This window comes from Falco cherrug, chromosome 5 (assembly GCF_023634085.1).
Source record: "Falco cherrug isolate bFalChe1 chromosome 5, bFalChe1.pri, whole genome shotgun sequence".
In the NCBI taxonomy this organism is placed as follows: Eukaryota; Metazoa; Chordata; class Aves; order Falconiformes; family Falconidae; genus Falco; species Falco cherrug.
The window spans coordinates 71,849,587-71,869,916 of record NC_073701.1 but is presented as its reverse complement, the minus strand read 5'-3'; the positions used below and the strand labels follow the sequence as shown (position 1 = coordinate 71,869,916).

General features: G+C 42.4%; 1 protein-coding gene across 2 annotated transcripts in view; it reads right to left on the bottom strand.

Moving 5' to 3' along the window:
* Positions 1 to 4,433: 4,433 nt before the first annotated feature.
* Positions 4,434 to 20,330, bottom strand: part of PPP6R2 (protein phosphatase 6 regulatory subunit 2) — a 106,937-nt gene continuing 91,040 nt past the window's right edge. For both annotated transcript variants that reach the window (XM_055711561.1, XM_055711559.1), the window contains 5 exons: positions 19,173 to 19,335; positions 18,670 to 18,758; positions 17,295 to 17,502; positions 6,425 to 6,580; positions 4,434 to 4,602 (listed from right to left, as the gene is read on the bottom strand). In XM_055711561.1, coding sequence (XP_055567536.1) covers positions 4,551 to 4,602; positions 6,425 to 6,580; positions 17,295 to 17,502; positions 18,670 to 18,758; positions 19,173 to 19,335 — 668 coding nt within the window. In that variant the 3' untranslated portion in view covers positions 4,434 to 4,550. The remainder of the gene's footprint in view (positions 4,603 to 6,424; positions 6,581 to 17,294; positions 17,503 to 18,669; positions 18,759 to 19,172; positions 19,336 to 20,330) is intronic.

Genomic DNA, 20,330 nt, shown 5'->3' with positions numbered 1-20,330 from the left:
AGCCGTATCATCCAAAGGAATGCATTTTTCCCACAATCCAACCAGCCAGAGACAAATGTGCTATGATTCAAGAATTATTTAGGGTCAGCCAATGACTGATCACTTTTTAACTGCTAATTGTGCAGAAAAGGCCCCCTCCTCTGCCGGAGTGACAGCACGTGGGCATGGCTCTGCAGCAGCAGGGATGCCAGCAACAACAGCGGGATGACCGGACAAGCTGCTGCTCTCTTATAATCCACCACATCAATGCCCAGCTGGGTAAAATCATTGAACTAGAATGTTCCAGCACAGCCATTTCCCCCTGGTAAGGTATGCCTTACTGGTTTTGGTCTTGTACAACGAAATGTCTGTCGATGGCTTGCTATTGATCATGGAGCTGTACATAGATACAAAAGTTAGGCTCATTGTGCTCTGAGCATCTGCTTCACTAGGTTTCTCACAATATCCAACTGTGTGTGTATAAATATACATGGAATAATACATATTGCAAATATATATCTATATACACACTCATCAGTATACATAATCAAACCTAAAATTATACATACCATATTGATATGGACAGATTCAAAATACTGCATATAAATGAGGAAGGACAGTGCTGAATATAACTTCAGTTTAGTCTTCATTGCTTTCTGACCAAGTACCTAAGCAAGCCGAGGGTTTTTTTAAAGGGTACAGCTGGGTTAAAATAAATCCATTTTCAGTAGACAAATCCCACTCCCCCTGCCCAGTGTAGCAGGCCTTCCCTAGAGCACATGGCTTACTTGGCGAGAAGGTAACGCAGCTCTCCAGCAGCCAGTGTGCCCCGAGATGCCACTGTGAACAACTGTCATGAAGACACAGTGCTGGCACCGCCCGAGGCACAGCCTGACCGGCGGAAAGGGCTCCATCAAGTCACTGCGTGCTCTGCCTTACAGTCACCCAAAAATGGGAAGCGGTGACAGAGCCCAGCTGCCCTGCAGAGCGTCGGGCAGCAGTCTGGGATGGCAAGGAAGGAAGCTCAGACAGCAATGGGGACCGAGGGAGGCCACAGATTACAGGCAGCAGGGCCCTCCAGCCTCTCTACATATCCACTGTGACTCCAGGTAGATGGGAAGCTCAGACTTACGAGAAAGACATTTATGCACACTTTACCTATAAAAGTCATTTCAGCCAGGCAAGGAAACCATCATCTGACCCTGGATCTCTCAGAACTGCAAACTCCAACGTACCATGCATAAGGAACTTTTTCTAGATCAGCTTGTTGGCTGCTTGTGAAGGACAATCCTATGGGAGCGATGAGGTACAATTCAGAGCTTAAATCCCAAACGTGGAGGAATCATTCACTGTCACAAAAGCAAGAGAGCTTGTGCATTTCTACCAATGTAGTTAACTACCAGTAAAACATCTTATCACAAAAGTAACTGGACACAAGTAATCCAATTAATAAACTAAGATAATGAGTCCCCCAGTAACTACAACGTGGTTTTAGATCTGCTTACTGGATATGTTTAAATAGATTATTAAAGCTTTCATTTAAATTTATGGACTCAAAAGTCAAAAGCTAACGAACGACAAGTTCAGAATCTGCAACAGAAGGCACAGACAGACATGACCTTGCATATCTCTCTGAAACATTTTAGGACATATTGCTGCCAGCTGTTCTGTATCACTTTTCAGGTGGAGGTTGCTGCTTTCCAAACGAAAGCATCATGAACAGATCAGGTGGGTACAGCTAATCAGTATTCTTGCAACATCAGCCTGCACAGCTTTGAGGTGATGCAAAGTGACCCCTGTCCATGACGTAACCTAAAGCAAAGATCATTTATCTGTTTCACAAGGTGGCTGAAAATGTATCAAGCCAGAAGGATGATCAAATTGTGCCTGCTACAGACATTTCCCCTTAATCTTGATCCTAAATGGACTTGGTCATAATTGTAGCACGGTGGAACCTGCAAGCACCAGTCAAGGAACCGTGAATGAGAAGACTGGAAGAGAACTATTGCCATCACCTGGTATTTAATGGGACCGAAGTCCAGTCATGGTCTTCAACCAGCTGCTGGAATAAGCTGCACTGATACTGTGTTAAGACAAATGATTTTTCAGTTTTCATAGTATCATTTTTGTGTGTTTAAAGAATGCCCGAAGAGAACCTGATTTTCAGAAAAACTCTAGCACCAATCCTCTGAAAATTAAGACTTTAATGTGTCTCCAATTAGGAACTCAAAACCACTAATCATTTCTGATAATCCTGGCTAAGAATGGGATTGATCTCCAAACAGCAAGCAGGGTAACCAAAGCAGAAAGTGAGGGTTTTTTTTTTCCTCCCAGCACAATGTAACTTTAAATTATTTATTTTAAATTACAAGCAGTGAGAAGACTTCCAGAACAACAGTACTGTGCCATGAAAGCACCTGCTTACCAAGTAACTGCAGCTGAGAGAAATCACAGCTATGTCAGCAGCATACAAGTGGCCCACAACCCTAGCACACACACTTCCATGATGCAAACAGTAATCTCAGCCTGCTTCCTGCACTGCAACCTCCATACCTGGTATTCCAGCAAAGCAAATCCTCGATTTTCCCTAAGAGCAAAAATTAAAATACGTTATCTTTGGGCACACAAGGATAACCTCGTGCTGCGGGTACGTCACCGTCGGATACTGATCCAGCAGAACAGACTGACTCTTAACAGTGAAAACATTTTGTTCATCTCACTCCCCCCCCCCCCCGCCCCCACCTCTCAATACAGTTAAGAAAATTTCATATGCACTACATACATATCACAGTTAAAAATAAAGTATTTTTTAAAAAGACTGAAGTCCGGCTAGGATGCCTTTGCTCATAACAACAGATCTGTGTGAGGTACTTTTTCATACTCACAGGGTAAAGTCCCTCGTTATGCACAAGTGAGAATATATCTGAAAATAAGCTATTTGGCTACCTATGTGTCAAGCTTCATGCTTTTATTCCAAAGTGAATGATTTTCCAGCTTAGGTCTCGGACTAATAAAATAAGCGGCATTTAACATTTGACAGGTGGATTTCAGCATACAGCTTACACACAAAAGCAGGCCCAGCTCTGTATCTAGACTACAGGGGTAGAGAATAAGCACTGGAGCACTGGTCGTGGCAATCTGCTGTTACCAGCCCAAGCCTGCTTCTGCAAGTGGCCCAACATCTACACCCGTATGATCTATGTGCACAAGTCCAGTCTGGGAACAAGCTCAATGCAGAGGCCAGCACCACTCAGTACAGACCTGTGTCTGAAACTGGTACAGTCTTTACACGAGTAGGTCCTTCAGCCTACGCAGAAGATTCTGTGTTCCAGAGTCAAGTACACACCTTCAACTGACCTTGCTCCCAGGCAGTTTGGAACGCAGTCCATTTCTCCATACTGTTTTACTCTACCATCCCGAGGCAGCGGTATGTGTGTCCCCCTGCCCCAAACTTCTCCATGACCAACTACCTGGGGAGTAACAGCAGGAGTCCTGTGCTGGGGCCATGTCACTCTCCAATGTTGTCAACTAGGTACAAAGTGCAAAAGTGTTGCTGTTCCTGCATCCATTAAAAACTTTAAAAACAGAACAAAACAAACAGAAAAGGATTTCCATAATAATTTGAAAATACATTAGTCTCCAAAAAGCCAGCAAACACCTGATAACCTGTTTGTGCCATATCTGCTCTCGCTCCTGCATGGCAGCAGTCCAGTGGATCATTATCCTCTTAGCTGGCAAACAACATGCTACCTTCTTTGCATACTCTCCAGCCAACGGAGGATGACATCCGGGAAGTTGAGTTTTGATGGCTCGGACAGAGGAGACCAATTGCTAACCGACCCAAGATCCTGCAGTGAACTGTCACGTCTCCAGAGGAGAGAGCACTGAGCAATTCACTGGAATGCAGAGACGTCCCATTTCTCAAGACAGTTCAGCATTACAGCAAGTTAGCTACTTGGCCTCTGGCTTGGGACAATGTCAATGACTTCCCTCCCACCCCAAAAAAATGTAAAATAAAATCCCTCCCTGCTTCATCCCATTTAAAGTGTTTGCATCTTTTCCTCCTATGAAATGTTTCTGATAAGGCTTTATTGCTATACAAAAGCGGTGCAAATGCTGCCCAAAGACAGCTCCATCAGGAACTTTGGTCACACGACTGCGGGACTCTTGTGCACTGTCCAAGTCCCAGCGTTAGACCTGCTACCTTTCTGAAGAGAAGCTGAATACTGTGTGCAATAACACTAAGAAAATAGGACTGAACCCCAAATACAAAACAAAAACAAGGGAGAGAGGGAAGGGGACAAGGAACTAAAATTAGGCAGAAGGCTTGCTTGGGAAGAACCCCATCATTCCTGTGATGACTAACTGATCAATGCTACATTTAGACAATGCAAGTGTCTTTCAGAACAGATTGTTGGTGTTGAAACTGTGTGTCTGGTCCTGAATGCCAGCTCTCTCATCAATGCAGCATTTATTAAAAAATAAAATTAAAATGAAAAAAAAAATTGACAAATTGCATCACCAGGTAGCAGCCTGGCCTGGATCACACACGTCCCATTGCATCTGTTTCATCAAGCAGGGCCATTTAATGTGGCTTCAGCACAGGGCAAGACTTCTTCTTTCCTAGAGAAAACCAAAGAGCAGTATTAGAGAAATACAACTACTGGAACATATGCACTCCTAAAGCTTACTTTCAACCCGGTTGGAAACTTTTCTCTTTGGTAATACTTGAGCCATCCTTCCTCTATTTTTGTTTCTCCTGCCTGCTAAAATGTTAATATCTTCCTAATGAGAACCTCCTCCATTTCTGTTACAGAATACTACATTTAAAATTCAAAACAGAAACTGAGAAGTCTGCTTTGACTGCTAATTACACAACATTCATTACTTTATTGAAGCAGAAGTTTGGAACATGACTGTCAGGGTTCCAAGTCCACCAGAAGGCTCTGACCTGATCAGGCTCATCTAGGTTCTTCCCCTCCAGGCACCCTCCACCACCAGCCTGGGCGCTGGGTTTAGGTCTTTGCCAGAGCTATGTCATACGCACAGCTTTACACCCTGCTGCTGCAGACCTGCTGACTTGACTCTGTGGCTTGTCCCAGGACAAGGACATGAATTACTATCACTGGATGTGGTCCCATGGGACTGGGCACCTTGTCTGCAGGGTTTCTGCCCCTGAGTTCGCAGTCACCCTTGGGTCCCAGTGCAGCTTCTCTTGCCTCAAGGCATTCAGGGCCCTGACAGTACCCGGTGTGTGGTGGTGAGAACAATGATCCGGTGGGATACTCTGCTTCAGTACAAGTTGCACTAGCACTAGAGTTTGTGTGAGACTGGTTGTAAATTGTGGGGTCAAATGCTAGGCAGTAGCTGTACTGGGGAAATACAGCAAGAGGTGATGACAGGACAAGGGTGAATGGCTTTAAGCTGAAAGATGGTAGATTTAGACTAGATATTAGGAAGAATTTCTTTACTGTGAGGCTGGTGAGGCACTGGCACAGGTTGCCTGGAGAAGCTGTGGCTGCCCCATCCCTGGAAGCATTCAAGGCCACGTTGGATGGGGCTTGGAGCAACCTGGTCTACTGGAAGGTGTCCCCGTCCACAGCAGTGGCGTTGGAACTAGATGGTCTTTAAGGTCCCTTCCAACTCAAACTGTTCTATGTTTCTATGATTCTATACAAGAAGCAGTAGTGCTGACAACCAGGACAGATGTTTATATAGTGCAGTTGAGTGGACTGGTGGCATGAAGCTCAAAGTGCTCATTAGAACTTCTTCCTCTCACCAAAAGTACCTAACAGAAGAAATTTTGTAGGATGGTCCAGATGTCCGGCTTCAGCTAAGCACCATCATCTGAGACTCAATCTAATAGCAAACGTGCTCCAGAAGGATTGAGACACTCAAGAGAGGTTGTCTGAGCAAAACAGCAGAAGCACCTCGTTATTGATACATGCCTCTCTAGAGCCAGAGCAGAACTATGGAGGTAACAGAACTAGATATGCAGAAGGATTGTTTTCTGAATTTAAAAAGACTTAAACTGTCACATTTGCAAAGAACTATGAGTATTTCTCCTTGAGATTACTTCTAGTTTCAGTTATCAAAACACATTCCCACATTTCCTCATAACATTTTACTGTAACTGTCTGTACGTTCACCTGAACACAGAAACACATACTATCTGAGTATTTGTTATGCATAAGTAAGAAATGAGAAGTCTGATGTTTTAATAAAAGAGATGATTTGACAGCACTTTTGGGAAACTGAAAGACATGTGCAATATAACACAGTAATAGCTCTACTCTACCTGCAGTGCAACACTCTTCAAGACACTCCAGATGTACTACTTGTGTAACTTGGACTATTCACTATTGGTAGAATAACCACATTCAGTGACATGGTAAAAACAGATTCCCTGTCACAGGCTGGTAAAGGAGGGTTTTGACCATCTCACCTGTCTTTTGTGGCTGTTTCTGTGACAGCTGTGACAACAGCGGCGGTGTTCTGGTGCTCCTCTGAGTGCTGGGCCATGTTGTTCAGGGGTTTGGATGCTTTTGTTGTTGCAATGTCAGTGATGGCCAGCTTATCAATAACCATGCAGTCTGCATCACTGTGTGGGGAGAATTCAAGTTCACATTAAAATGTCAATTAATGGGGTTTAAATCCCGACAGAGAAAATACAATATTCCCCTTCCTCTCCTAGCACAGGCCACAAAAATCCCATAAAGAAATAGGGACTGAAAATAAACGAATTAAAAAGCAACATACACGTCCTGGAGGCTATGTTTCCTAAAAATTAACAAGACATCAAATATGCATGAGAACAGCTCCTCAAGAAAGGCACTCCCACTTCCTGCAGCAAATCTGGCCTAAGAGTTCCCTCATATCCCCATTGTCTGCAAACCAGATGTTCTACAGCCCTCCGCCACTACCTCGGCTGGTGTGCTCTCCTACAAACACAGAAAACAAGCACCAGAAGGATGCAAATGTGAAGTATGTGCAGCCAAGACTCTGCAAGTTAAAGAGGGTCCAGAAAGTCAGCAGTACCACTGGGAGCAACAACCCAAAAGCAGACTGCTTGCCTTGGCAGTAACTGGAGACTGGCAGTACCCCTGGCGCAGGACCACAGAACAGCCTGGGCTGGATGGGACCCCAGAAGATCCTCCAGTGCAGCCTTTGGTGGGAAAGGCAGCCTACAGGAGTTCACCTCCCCTGGAATTGCCCTCCATTACCCAACACCACCAAGCACATTTCCAAGCCCACTGCTCCTTAAGCCGCTGATTTCAGCAAGTGTGTTTCTGATCTAATACAGGCACCCACGCTGCTCTCTGCTCTACAGGCTTTTTTCCCGAGTGGCACCTCATACTTCCATGTGCACCTAGGAAAGACTTTAAGTACAGAACCTAAAATCCCGAGGAAGACAAAAAGAGCTGATTGGATGTTCATGAGTGGTTATCTTCAGAAGCCAAACACAGTTAAATTAACTTGCTTTCAGTAACACATCAGGTGACAAGATTACCACACCTGAGGGATAACATTTCCAATCACGTATCCCTACAACAAAACAGAAGCTCAATTCCTGAAAAAGGAAAAAAACCTGCTAGCACAAAACATCCAAATCTACATTTGTATTTAAAAGACCCATATTTCTAACTGGAGAAATGATTTCTGCAAACGTATCTATTTTTTGCCTTCCAAGGCAGAGACAAGTTTGCATGTGAATGATCTTCCTCACAGTTTTAACTCAGTCCTAGTTTTGAGAATGATTTCTTCTCCTTCTTTCAGAGAGCAAGCCTACAAAAATGGAAGGAAAACTCAGTAGATGACTTGAGCTGGAAGCCTGCCACCAGCTGCCAGGGGAGTTTATAATGCATACATATAATCACAGTCTGGTAATTAAGACATGTGACAGAGATTTTGAGATCAAGGTTCTATTTCTGTAGCCACTTTTCTGTGTGCTCTTGAAAAAAAAAAGACATAAAAAATGAGGAATAAGGAGATCAAAACATTTATCTTCCTAAAGGGCTAACATGCTCTTAAAAAGAAATACCGCAAGTACAAAAATATACCTTAGAGAAACTGCAGGGGATAGATGAGACAGCAGAGGACTGAGCCAAGTTGCCAGAAATGTCATTAGAAAATTACTTTCCACACAAGAAGCTGGAGCTCATGAGATTTAAATTGCTCAAAGATAAACTTCTTAAATTCAACACAAAAATTTCCATGACACAAGGATTCCGATGCTATGAAGTCCTGAGGCTCTCTGACCACTAACAGGGCAGGGAAATTTCTCTCTTCAACAGGCTCATGGAAAAGCAAAGCTGGACAGGCAAACCTCTGCAGAAGGACACTTACGGGCCAGACTAACTGGGTAAAAACAAAACAGGGAGTTCATGGGGAACACAGAATACTATGGCACAGGCAGGAGGGTTACTAACAGTGTCTAATTCTAGCCTAAAATAAACTCTAGTACCCACAAATATTTTGCATTATATTCCTCTGACCAGCTTATTTTTAGCAGCTAGTTGCATCCCTTAAACACCAGTCTGGTATGACTCTGCTGCCAGTGCAGTCCATCTAATGGTCCACTTCCCCAGCACCGAACAACCTGGGTACATGTTCCAAACCCTGACGGGGCTGAAAGCAGGCACAGAGAGCACATTACCTGCAAAGAATCTAACTGTCCTCTTGTGAGGTTGGTTAAGGCATGCTAAGGAAGAAGAGTTAGCACAGAATCATAGCATGGCTTGGGTAGGAAGGGACCTTAAAGACCATCTAGTTCTATATCTACTGTAGACTCTCCTTAGTTAAGCTCTGCAAACAGATCTCTAATACTTCCCACTTCAGAAAAAATTAGGAATTGTTAAGCTCCAACTCAAAGCCACTTGTACAAATTTTCCCAACAGCAAGCATAAGTCTGTCCAAAACTGTGTCTTTTTTTCAAAATGGACAAGCACTCAGCACAACCAACTTGTGAATGCCACCTACAGTCATGCCCGCTGGGCTCTCCGACATGAGTGGCCAGACAAGTTTCCTTTATGTTCATCAAGTTCAACATCGTAGCCAAATTCTGCAACTTAACCACCAAATTTGTAAATACTACTCTGGAGGTAACTTGTAACAGAGACTCCTCTCTTTTCGCCAGCACTGCTATGCTTGGCTGAGTTATCCAACCACCTCCAGTGCAGAAGCTGAATGTCCATACTCTTCAGTCTTGTCAGAAAATAAGACTAGAAGGTATGACCCGCATTACCAGGCCCAGCCATCTTCACCTCTAGAAGGTTCAAACATAGTTTGCGTAAAGTAAGTTGGGAGATGCCTCCTCCTAACCACTGGTTGGGTGCTTCCAGACAGCCCCGGCACAGAGTCTGGTGGTGGTTTCCTCACCTGGGTGCTCAGTGAACATCAAGCTTAACAGAGCTGACCAAGTTTGCTTCACTGTAGATGTAACACAGCTGAGCTCAAAGCATTCTGGGCAGGAGGGTCTTGACCTTCATACAACAGGGCTTCTGCAGAAGAGCTTTAAGGAGATCATCTTGGGGTCTAAAGAAACTTTGTTGCAGCAGTGGACTATTGCCTAGGGTCTTGCAAAGTGAAGCAAGCGAGCAATGAATCGGCTGGGAATCTCCAGAGGTGTGAATACCTGTGTGCTATTACAGACCCTGGCAAGGAATACCTCCTGCAGCAGCCACCTTCAGAATGTGAAATTTGCTGGGGTTTGGTTACAGTCACTTGAGGGTGATGAACTGAGGAATAACCTCCAATGACATTTCACAGACTGCTTTGAGGCATGGCAAGGGATCGTAAAGATGGTGAATGGGAAACAAGTCAGTTATTCTCGTTTACTCATCCTGATGCATTTCATATCTTAAAACATCATCTATGGTTTGTCTTCTAAAGCAGCAAATTCCTTGAGGCAGGTACAATCACATCTCCTCTGGGTGATGTGTACTGCCAAGCACTCTGATTTCACTTAGAATAATTATGCAATAAATTACAATAATAATTTTAAGCTAAGAAGTATTTTAAATGCTGCTTCTTCCAAAGCTTTATTTTATGTTAACTGATGTGTACACGTATTAGACAAGGAAGGTTACTGAAACAGTTCTGGTCAAAGTCACTGATGCCTGTGCAAAATAGATGCACACGTACATGTATACTGCCTCACCACCGGGAAATGTGAACACGTCTTCTGTTTACACCAACAACGAGAAGAGATGGAAAGCTGTGACAGTATCACATCTGGTTTCAAGATGACTTTCAGTGACCCTTCCTAAATGCACACACACTGTTTTAGACAAGGGACTTCAGAAAATGAACTTTGGCTTCTAGCTGCCATGGGGGAAGGTTTCACCTCCTGCTGGAAGCCCAACTGGGATGAGCCCGCACAGGGTGTGGGACTTGGTCATCCTGCACTTGTGAATGTTTTGGAGAGATTTGCTTTTCACAAACTACTGCAAACCTGCAGCACTCTCAATGCATATATTTTGACTCCATAAACTTCTTAAGAGAAAAATCCACTACAAAGATAGCACAGAGTTCTCAGCTTTTACTACATGTAATATAATACATGTAAACAAGAAGCATTATATATCCTCATTCCAGACCTTAGGTGCTACAAAATGGTTGTTCATTCTTTTTTGCTCTAATGCCCAAATCCTGCAAATGCAAAGCCTCCTAAAGCTGACAACACAACTGTGTTCCTTTAAGCGCAATTTCTTCTTAGAAAAAACAGGACTCGACACAGTTCACACTTCATCATAACTGAAGCTGTCATAAAACCATTCTAAATCAAAACTGATACCCAGTTAAAATAAAGTGATATGCTGTTCTATTTATGAAGATGAAAACATCAGGATCTCGATTTTTGATAACAATTCAGCTCTTCCTGTAGATTTCCACCAGCTTTATAGAGGCAAATACTTCAATGCTGCAATTTTTCTGAACACCTCTCTTGCCCGGTTTCACCACACAAACTTCTGTTTAACACTCATTTCGACAGCACTGCTGCCAAACACACCACACTCTCACCCTGTCTTTCCACTGGTCTGTTTACTGAGAGCCTCTTGGATCTAGCAAGAGAAGTTAAGCTGTAACAGCTTTGCTGCTGGTTCAAATAAGCCAAGCTGACTTGCAGCGCCAGATGGAAATCCACGTGCTACAGTACCTAATGTGGCTCTTCCGGACTGTAAGTGCAATGCTGATCTACATCTCATTGCCAAAAGGTCTATAAAGAATTCAGGCTGTAGTCCCAAATGATCAAAGAGCTTTAGGTATTTTGGGAAAGAAGGATTTGATACTGAGTGAAACAGCCTTGGAGTTCAATTCTACCCACCTCTGAAGCTCACTACTGTGGCTCCTGGGATACACTTTAGATATCCTCTAGTCTCTTTGGTAAACAATTAGTATCATAGACAATAAAACATGATGAAGACACACTAGGAAAGACAGCGGTACTATTAACAAAGAAGCAAGACATGTATGAAAAGCGAAACCTAAACACGTCTCATGCTGAGCCCACATGCAAGTTCTTAAACACCAGGCTCTGCAACAACCAACCAAAAGACAAAGCAAGAGATGCAAGGGCAGCCATGCTACATACATACTTCTCAACACGCTGGAAAATCACGTGTTGGCTGTTTATTAGACCAAGCCACAACACGGCTTCCAAATTTACAAACAACCTGCATTAAAAAGGCCAACAATTAGGTCAGCTTAGAAGATCCCATCTATGCCAATTACTGCACTAAGTGTTCACCTTAGATTGGAAGGGTTTTCTGGTGAAATGGGACCTCAGATTTGTCACTTCTATGTTTCTTTCTGAATAAATGTACATGGATATGCAGCCAAATTTTACAAAAACAGTGGTGTCATGCTCCGTGCCCCATTTCCCACAGCATGCTCATTTCCCCTCATCATCTGTTTGACTCCCTGCAGTTAGGCAGAGAAAGGAGACAGAAGCAAGAGAACCATTTCTTGTGCTGATGTTCCATGCTCGTCACATGCAACGGTGAATCCGAACATGACGTCATGCAAGACAAACAGTCGGCAGGCACAGAAAAGAAAAAACATATCCCAAAATGGGAGAGCTCAAAACATCCACTGTGACAACGTCACTCCATTCAGCTGGGGAAACTGGAGGATTACTTTCTCTTCTGAGTGCAAGCAGCTGCCTGCACTGAAACCCCTTGCTCAGTGATGGCCAATGCCAACAGCCGCCCTGCACAAGCGCCAGCCTGGCCCCTGGGACCCCCGTGCAGTGTGGAGCCCCTGCCCCCCCAGCCCCCATGCCCAGAGCAATGGGACAAACCACTGCCAGCTGCTATTTCTGAGCTATTTCAGCAATTTAGGGTTGTCACTGCTGTTAGAATGCCAGTTAAGTGCTTTCACCCTGGAACAGTGTATGATCAGAAACAAGAGGAGACTTTTACAGTGGTTTAACACTGTAACACAGAAATTGCAGAAATCTCTGCAAAATGAAGAAATTGCTAGCACTGTCTCGTTTTCACCTCAGTTCTAAGGAAACCGCTGCAGCACCCACAGCGTCTGCCTCCAGAAGTGACAAATGTACTAGATGAGAGTTGGTATCACACAGCCACAGAAGAAATTCATTTTTTAACAGACAGCAAGCACTATTGCTCAGATGGATTCCAGCCTCCCCTCTAAACTTTCTTTTTCAGTTGCTTATCCAAGCTAGTCAGGTGAGGAGGCACTAAGGAGAGGGGGACAGTAAACCTATTTAACCATTAAATACATTTTAAAAAAAAATAAAGGAAAAAAGCATTTCAGGTGAAGTTAATAAACTGAAAAAGAAATCCAAAGTTACAACGTTCCATGTCCACTATCACCATACACAGCAAAAGCTGGATTATTTTTTTTGAGAGCAGCTCATCTTTTAAGAAGCTGCTCAGAAACCTTATTAGAACAATTCAGCTTCAAAATACTTCAGATATCTTTTGAAAATCAGAAAGAAGAAATGCAAAAGCTTAGGTTCGGTTACTATCATACAATTAAAAGTGAAGCATACAGACATGGAAGTGCAAGTAATTTCCCACAAAAAGTATACACTTTTGCATCCATTATTCTGCTTTCTCCATTGAATGCAAGTCTCATACTGTTTATTCTGCTACCTACAGACTGATAAACATGAGCAGCGTGGAGCTGACCAGGCTCACACTGCTTCAGAGCCCTCACATTTCACCTCTCTCATTCATTGATTGCCTCTACAACTTCAGCAAAGCCTTGCAGAAATTTCTGAGACCTTCACAGCTTGCACTTGCTCTGAACAGCTTCGAGAATACTTGGCCAGTCAATACTGGCATGGACTACACCTCTCGGATCACTCATTAACAGCTTGAATATTACTACATTTTCCTGGCAAAAAAATACAGCCTGATAGCACGTACTGCGAGATAAATGCAATGCGTACTCTCCTGCTTATGGAAGAGGCAGAAGACTTTCCAAAGTTTGTTAAAATGGCATTGTCAATTATTAAAATAGTAAGTTAAGTCAGTACATCTTACAGTTAGAACTATTTTAAAATACCACACAGCTTACAATTCTGAAAGCCCTTAGTCTCCGGAGGCTGCAGGCACATGCTAAGCTGCGTTTCTTGAACCTCCTGCCCTGAGAAGTCAGGATGGTATTTGTGTTCATCAGGTAACTGCTCTTTCTAGATCTGAAAGTTTATGCATTTGCTGTAACATAGTCCTCCTTCAAATGCAACAGTTATGAGACATGCTTATTACAGTGAATTTCTCTTTGTCTCTGATCTCATCCAGAAATTACAGCCAAGTCTTGCAAGCTCATACTGTGACTGGGGAAACTCATTCTAGAAAATAATTAGTAAAACCCCACAATTTAAAACAAAGAAAAAGCTGGGGAAAAAAATAAGTATTTTGTAAAAAAACCAAAACAACCACCAACCCCAAAACAAAACCAACCCACCCACCCCCAACCAAAGACCCTTTGGAAAACATACCAACCATTATTTTATGGCATACAAGTAGGGTATTTCTTAGTGCTGTTGTGAGAAAGTCTCAAGAGTCTTGACCATTACCCCACCTAATTCAGGCAGCAATTCTAGCAGCGTGTGCACTAGCAAACTGCAGTCAGCAAGGCTTTCCTACAGTCATCTTGACCAGAGCATGAACCTTCCATTTAAAATAATAAAAAAATCCTATTTGCAGAAAGAGCTCACAAACAGGTGGAATGGCAGAAGCTCAAGGACAGGATGCATGAAACCACTAAACACTATTTGCTTTTTAACAGTTCATCAATGGCTATGTTGACTGTGCGCATACTTTCGCAAAGGACTATACACAACCTCAAACGCACATTTTGGAAATATAATTTCTAGGATCTGTTTTAACTGATTGTGAAAAAGATGAGCTTCCCCAGTCCAATGGGTCCAACAGTGCTTTTTTCCAGCCCAGTATGAAGTAACTAATGGGAGAAACTACTTGTCAGGTGGATGTTTGGAACCCTGAGAAGATCACCGTCATACATACCCTCTGACTGCAGGTCTAAATACTCTGAGAGATACCCACAGCAAGAGAGAAAGGCAGCAAGAGAGACAGAGATAGAAAGAAAGCAAAGAAAGGAAGAAAAAGAAAACAGTAAAGATTGCTGAAAAAACAGACAAAAGTGTTAACTTTGCAACTGTGTCCTCAAGCGGTGTTCCTGCCAGGAGAATATGCAGGAACATCTAAAAGCTATTTCAAAGAGTACAATCACTGAACACAGCATTTTCCACACAAAATTCAGATCAATATACAAAAAAAGCAGATGATTTAATACACTGTAAAAAACATCTTTCCCAAGTCTAACACACACATTCTGAAGTTATCACAGAGCGAGATTTGGCAATACTGGAAGATCTTTAGTAGGAGAATTTCTGCAAAGCTACTCATTATTTTACAAGAAACTACCATATAGAATCAGATATGGGAAAGGAAGTTAGCTAAATACATCTGAAACACCTTATTTTGTTTGCTGTTTAAGGTAGCCAATATTCATAGCAGTAGTTTAAGCAAACTGCCATGAAGAATACTCTGCTAAGCCATGCAAGGACAAATCATTAACTTTCCAGAGTTTAAATTTTGGGGTGGTCTGGGCAGGCAGAGAAGCATCAGCAGTTGAGATGATCATGGAGGGTATTTAGAGGCATTTACTGCAACATCTGGAAGCATTTACTGTAACATCTGGTTCTTTCATGACCCTAGTGATTGTATAATCTATAGAGTCCTTGTGTAGCTCCAGGTATTAAAGATCTCCACTGTAGATGTCAGTATTGCAGGGAGGGGGGAAAAAAGGAGAAGGAAGACCGGCGGGGAAGTGCTTGTAGAAAGTGATCAAGAACCACAGTCAATCCAAAATATTCTTAAAACTTTCAGCATATTTCACTTCCTTGGAATCATTAAGGAACATGGAAAAAAATTACTATGTTCACTACTGGCAGTCAGAGTTTAACTGCATCTGTTCTAACAGAAGGCAGATTGGTTTGGAAGAGCTGAGGATACCAGAAGTTTCCATTACTGTCACTGGTCAAGACTGCAATCTATATACTGTGAGAAGCCTGGACACTAAACAGATCTGAAGCAGCTGAAATCACAATCTATGTAAACAGGTTTCTGTCTTCCTACAGCTTCTATTTCGATTTTTGGCTGCCATTATAGTTGTGGAAAGCTACAGACACCTTTTAAGTGGAGACTGTGGTTATTCAAGTATTTACTTTCTTTGCCAAAATGGAATTAGTCTTGTAGAACTGCAGTCATGCAAAACCAAGCAGGTTCTCGAAGTCTGGTCCACATTGAAAGTGCTCAAGATAAATACACTTACTTTGAGAGAAAAACACATTCAAAATTACACTGCCTGAAACCACAGGATAGCCCACAACATCTAACCAGCCAAATCAGGGGAAAAAAAAAAATTCCTACCTACTAGCAAATAAATGGAAAATGTAAGAACATGCCAAATAAGATTTACACCGCTACTGTGAATCCAGACAGTCACGTGTGTATACTCTGCTCACACCATGCATTCAGAGAGGAAAAACATCTGGAGCACAGTTTGTTTTAGATACACATGCCAATGGATTTAATTAGATATAATTCAAATGCACTGAAAAGTGGAAAAGGAGATGCTGCTTTTAGTACAGCAAGCAGTGTTTGCATTTTCCTCATCTTTCATTTTCTGTGAAGCCAGTCTGCTTGGCCATGCCATCCCTACACATACAAACTAACTCCATTTATCAAAACAGCTCTTCAGATGCAATCACTGCAAGCAAAGAAATCTCAGGCATCTCGCTCATTCCAAGTATGAAGAGTAAAGACCATCCGAGGTAGACATCAAATATAAAAACCAGCCACATTACTAAAAACTAATTCAGAGTTGCCTAACCAAGCGTACCTTCGGTTAACTGCCTCCCATCATTTCACTTAGCTCTGTAATCCCACTTGTTTCCTGAGCCACTGCTTTTTAACTCCTAGTAGCTATTTGCTGGAGTGTGTACACATGCAAGCAGCTCACACTGACTTTCAAAAAAAACCCACAAACAACAAACATCGTGTATTCTAAAAAGTAAAATACCTGTTCCTGAACTAGATGCATAAAACACAGGTACTCCAAGTTGTTAAATCGCACCCTACAAACTTGTAAGGAATATGAGGAAAAAACCCAAATATTTTAGAATTAGGTAATATTCCTGGATGCACCACAGTGAACTAGATGCTTAAATGTTTTGAAAACCAACTTCCTATCTCAAATGATTGGAGTAGGCTAGATTCAAACACATGCAATTCCAACCACACTGCTGCCCAAAAGCTAACCAACCTGAGATCTGCTGTATCTTTTTCTGGCATTTTGCATTTTTTATCATTTATTGTCTGTAACTTACTACTTTGACAATAAGGGCAAAATGACAGCTTGACTCATTTAAATCTTCCCCCTGCAAGACCACACACTGATTTCATGTCAGACCTTGCACTGCCATCATGTGAGGCTTTGCTTTACTCTTGCGTGCTGTCGTACCTGGCATCCCTGACCTGAGCCTGGATCTACTGTGCAGCCAGCCAGCCAGCCGGGCCATGCTTCTGTGAGATGGCCGAGTGACCAAAACAAGCCATGCACATTTCTTAAAATAAACCCGTTGTAAGTATTTTCTTAAAACAAAACCACTGTGACGAGAAAGCTGTAAGACATCCTCACACGGGACATTTGGGACAGTGCTGTCTGAAGGGGGAAAGTAATACATCAACCCCAGCGACACGGGGGCTAAAACCAGGGCAGAGCAGGACCCCAGCCCAAGGAGATTCCTTTCGCACCTGGTGAAAACAGCCTTCTCATTTTTAGCATCCATAGTCAGCTTGATGGTTTCCTGGCCCGAGCCTGTGCTGATGGTTTCTGTGACGATATCAGCTTTATCCTCCTCCTCGTCACTGTCAGAACCTCCAGAGGAGCTGCTGTCTGAGGCCACCAGTGGAGCTTTCCTTGTGACACAGACGTTCCAAACACAGGGAGAGGCAGCGCTGACTGAGAAAAGTAAATAATTTGCATTGCAAAATGAACAAAACCACAGGAACAACTCCCCAGGTACAACCTCCAGTAAGCAGGGTGGTGTAAAACAGAGTGTTCACAGCTATGGCAAATTTTGAGATGATGATTTCTGTGCAGATCCCACCACATGCAGTATTATTGTTGCAAATAAGAAAAAACAAGGCCAACCCCACAAATGAGCGTTCTCCACCTGCCATCTCATGTCTGTATTTAATAGAAACTGCAGAGGAGACTATTTTCTTCACTTGTTGAATGGTACCAACTCTGAAGGGATGATTAAGACAGTTCCTGGGGTCCCTGCTGACTGTGACCCGAGCTCTGGGAACTTATGGTATAATGTACGCAGCTATACTTTTTGAAGTGTTCATTGGCTTCAATTCCACATGGAAGGAAAGCCTCTCACAAAAGTGGCAAAGAAGTGTTGCCGTCTCAGAAAGTGTTTTTCTTGCCAAAGCTGGCATCTGCTCACATGACTTGATGTAACGCCCAGTGCCTGACTGAAGACCTCTACCTGGGTAGACTGAAACGATGCACATACATAAAAAGGTCATCACAGCTGGTCTGAACTCTACTGAGCTGAATCTCCAGCTCTGCTGGGAGAGTATCCCAGAAAATGTATGTAGCAGATAAAGGTACCATACTGTCCCTTTCAGTATTATCCACCTTTTGGTTGTTACCACAGACAAAAGTTTAATTTCAACGGAACCAAGTCCTTTGTTAAATTTTATTTTTCCTTGCTCGGAAAGGATAAGGGAAAAAAATCAGACTGAAGTTACCAACTGGCTCGGCACAATTACTGATACTATAACTTATCCTAGCCTTTTAATTTTTAGCAAGTAATTTTATAATCAAGCATACAGTTAAAACAGGGCTTTCAAACAGTTTATAAATTAATCATCTCTGTGACATCAACTCTTATTAACTTAAATTTCATCCTTTTCTTGCTAAATATTATCCCAATAAACGCTCAGGATTTCGGAGTTAATATTTTAATAGATTGATTTCTGTATGAAAGAGAGCTTTCAAGTAAGATAAGGCAGATGACACTGGAGGGAAGTTCTCCCTTGTAGGCATGGCACACTACACAGAATTTCAAACAGCTTAAATAATACATCTGCTTTGTCTTGTAACATTCTCACTTACAGTTCTTGTCTTGACTCTGCTTTGGGTTTCCATCTGAATCATTGCTTTCTGTGTCGACAGGAGAACTGCATCGTGGACCTGATTCTGAGCTAAAGTAGGGGAAAAAGTCTTAAGAATGAAGTACAGATACCTTGGTTCTGCTTCTAAATATCCCCAACAGAAGAAATCACTAGGGCCTAACTCTTTCTTTACATAAGTATTTTTAACTTCTAAAAAACTTATTTACTTATTTTATACTCACAGTGTAGCAGCAGTGACATGAGTCACTTATTGTATCATAAGACATGAATGCTAACACCATTTAGAAGCACTGGAAGGCAAAGGGAAGTATGAAGCCCTGATCCAAACACTTGGACAGTATTAAAACACAAAAGTATTAAAACACAAGGGGAAGGGAAAGGGAAGAAGAAAAAGTTACAGTCAATATACTCCAAACCATCTTTCAAGTATTCCTTCATCCAGAAGTTATAAAGAAACAGGAAAAAAACGTGTGCCCCTCTTACCAACAGAACGGCTGGAAGTCTGTAAACTTTGCCCATCCTTTCTCCTCTGGTGCAGTGTTCTCTGGGGCTGCTGAATCCCATACACTTGATCCAACATCCATGGCAACACAGGGTGTGGGGGGCTTCGAGTTCACGGGCTCAAACACAGCTGTCCATCCAGACCCTGGAGACAGAGCAACAGACTGGAGTTCCCACAAGTTTTCAGAATCTTTGGCAATCCCCCGAATATTCTGAAGTGATCCCAGAGACAAAAAAGGAAAGACCATCCAACGGCACTCCTTCGAAACCTACAGAAAGCTGCCTGTCTCACACATTATAAACAACCATCTTGACAATCCCTCTTCTGGTAAGTATGAACGTACTATCCACAAGAGAGAAGCATCAATTAAATAAAATGATATTATGAATGTCTTCATTCTTCCAGCCAGTGATTTTCAGCTGAACTCTTAAGCACTTTAGTTTCCTGTCAAAAACTAGGAGGCATGGCTTTCAACAACTTCAATCACTAACTGTTTAATTGTGGCAATTACAAGTGAGGAATTGATACATGGATTAAAATGTTTACTATCACAGAAGTGATGTTGAGCAAACCTAAGATCACAGTTTGGGTTTGTTTTTTTTTTTTACAGTTCCAGCCTTATTCATTAGAATGTATTTCTATTCCTACAAATCACAAATTCTGCAAAACCATTTTAATTACCTTTTCTCAAGAAAGGGAATGAGTTGCAGAGATCTGTTGTGCCAACTGATTTGCATCCAACAAAAGTGAGAGTAGTAGAGATCCACCAAGTCTACACTCACTCAAAAATTGAACCAAAATTTGAAGTAATGTCTCTAGAAGGATGTGATGGGTTGACCTTGGCTGAACACCAGATGCTCCCCAAGCCACTCTATCACTCCCCTCCTCAACGGAATGGGGGGAAGAAAATAAGATGGGAAAAAATACTTGTGGGTCAAGATAAAGGCAATTAAACAAAGTAATAGCAAAAGTCACATGTGCAGAAGCGAAGGAAAACAAAAGATGTTATTTTCTACTTCCCATCCACAGGTGATGTTTGGCCATTTCCTGGGAAACAGGGCTTCAGTACATGTAGCAGTTGCTCCAGAAGACAGATGTCATAAGTAACAAATGTCCTCCCCTTACTTCTCCTTTCTCTT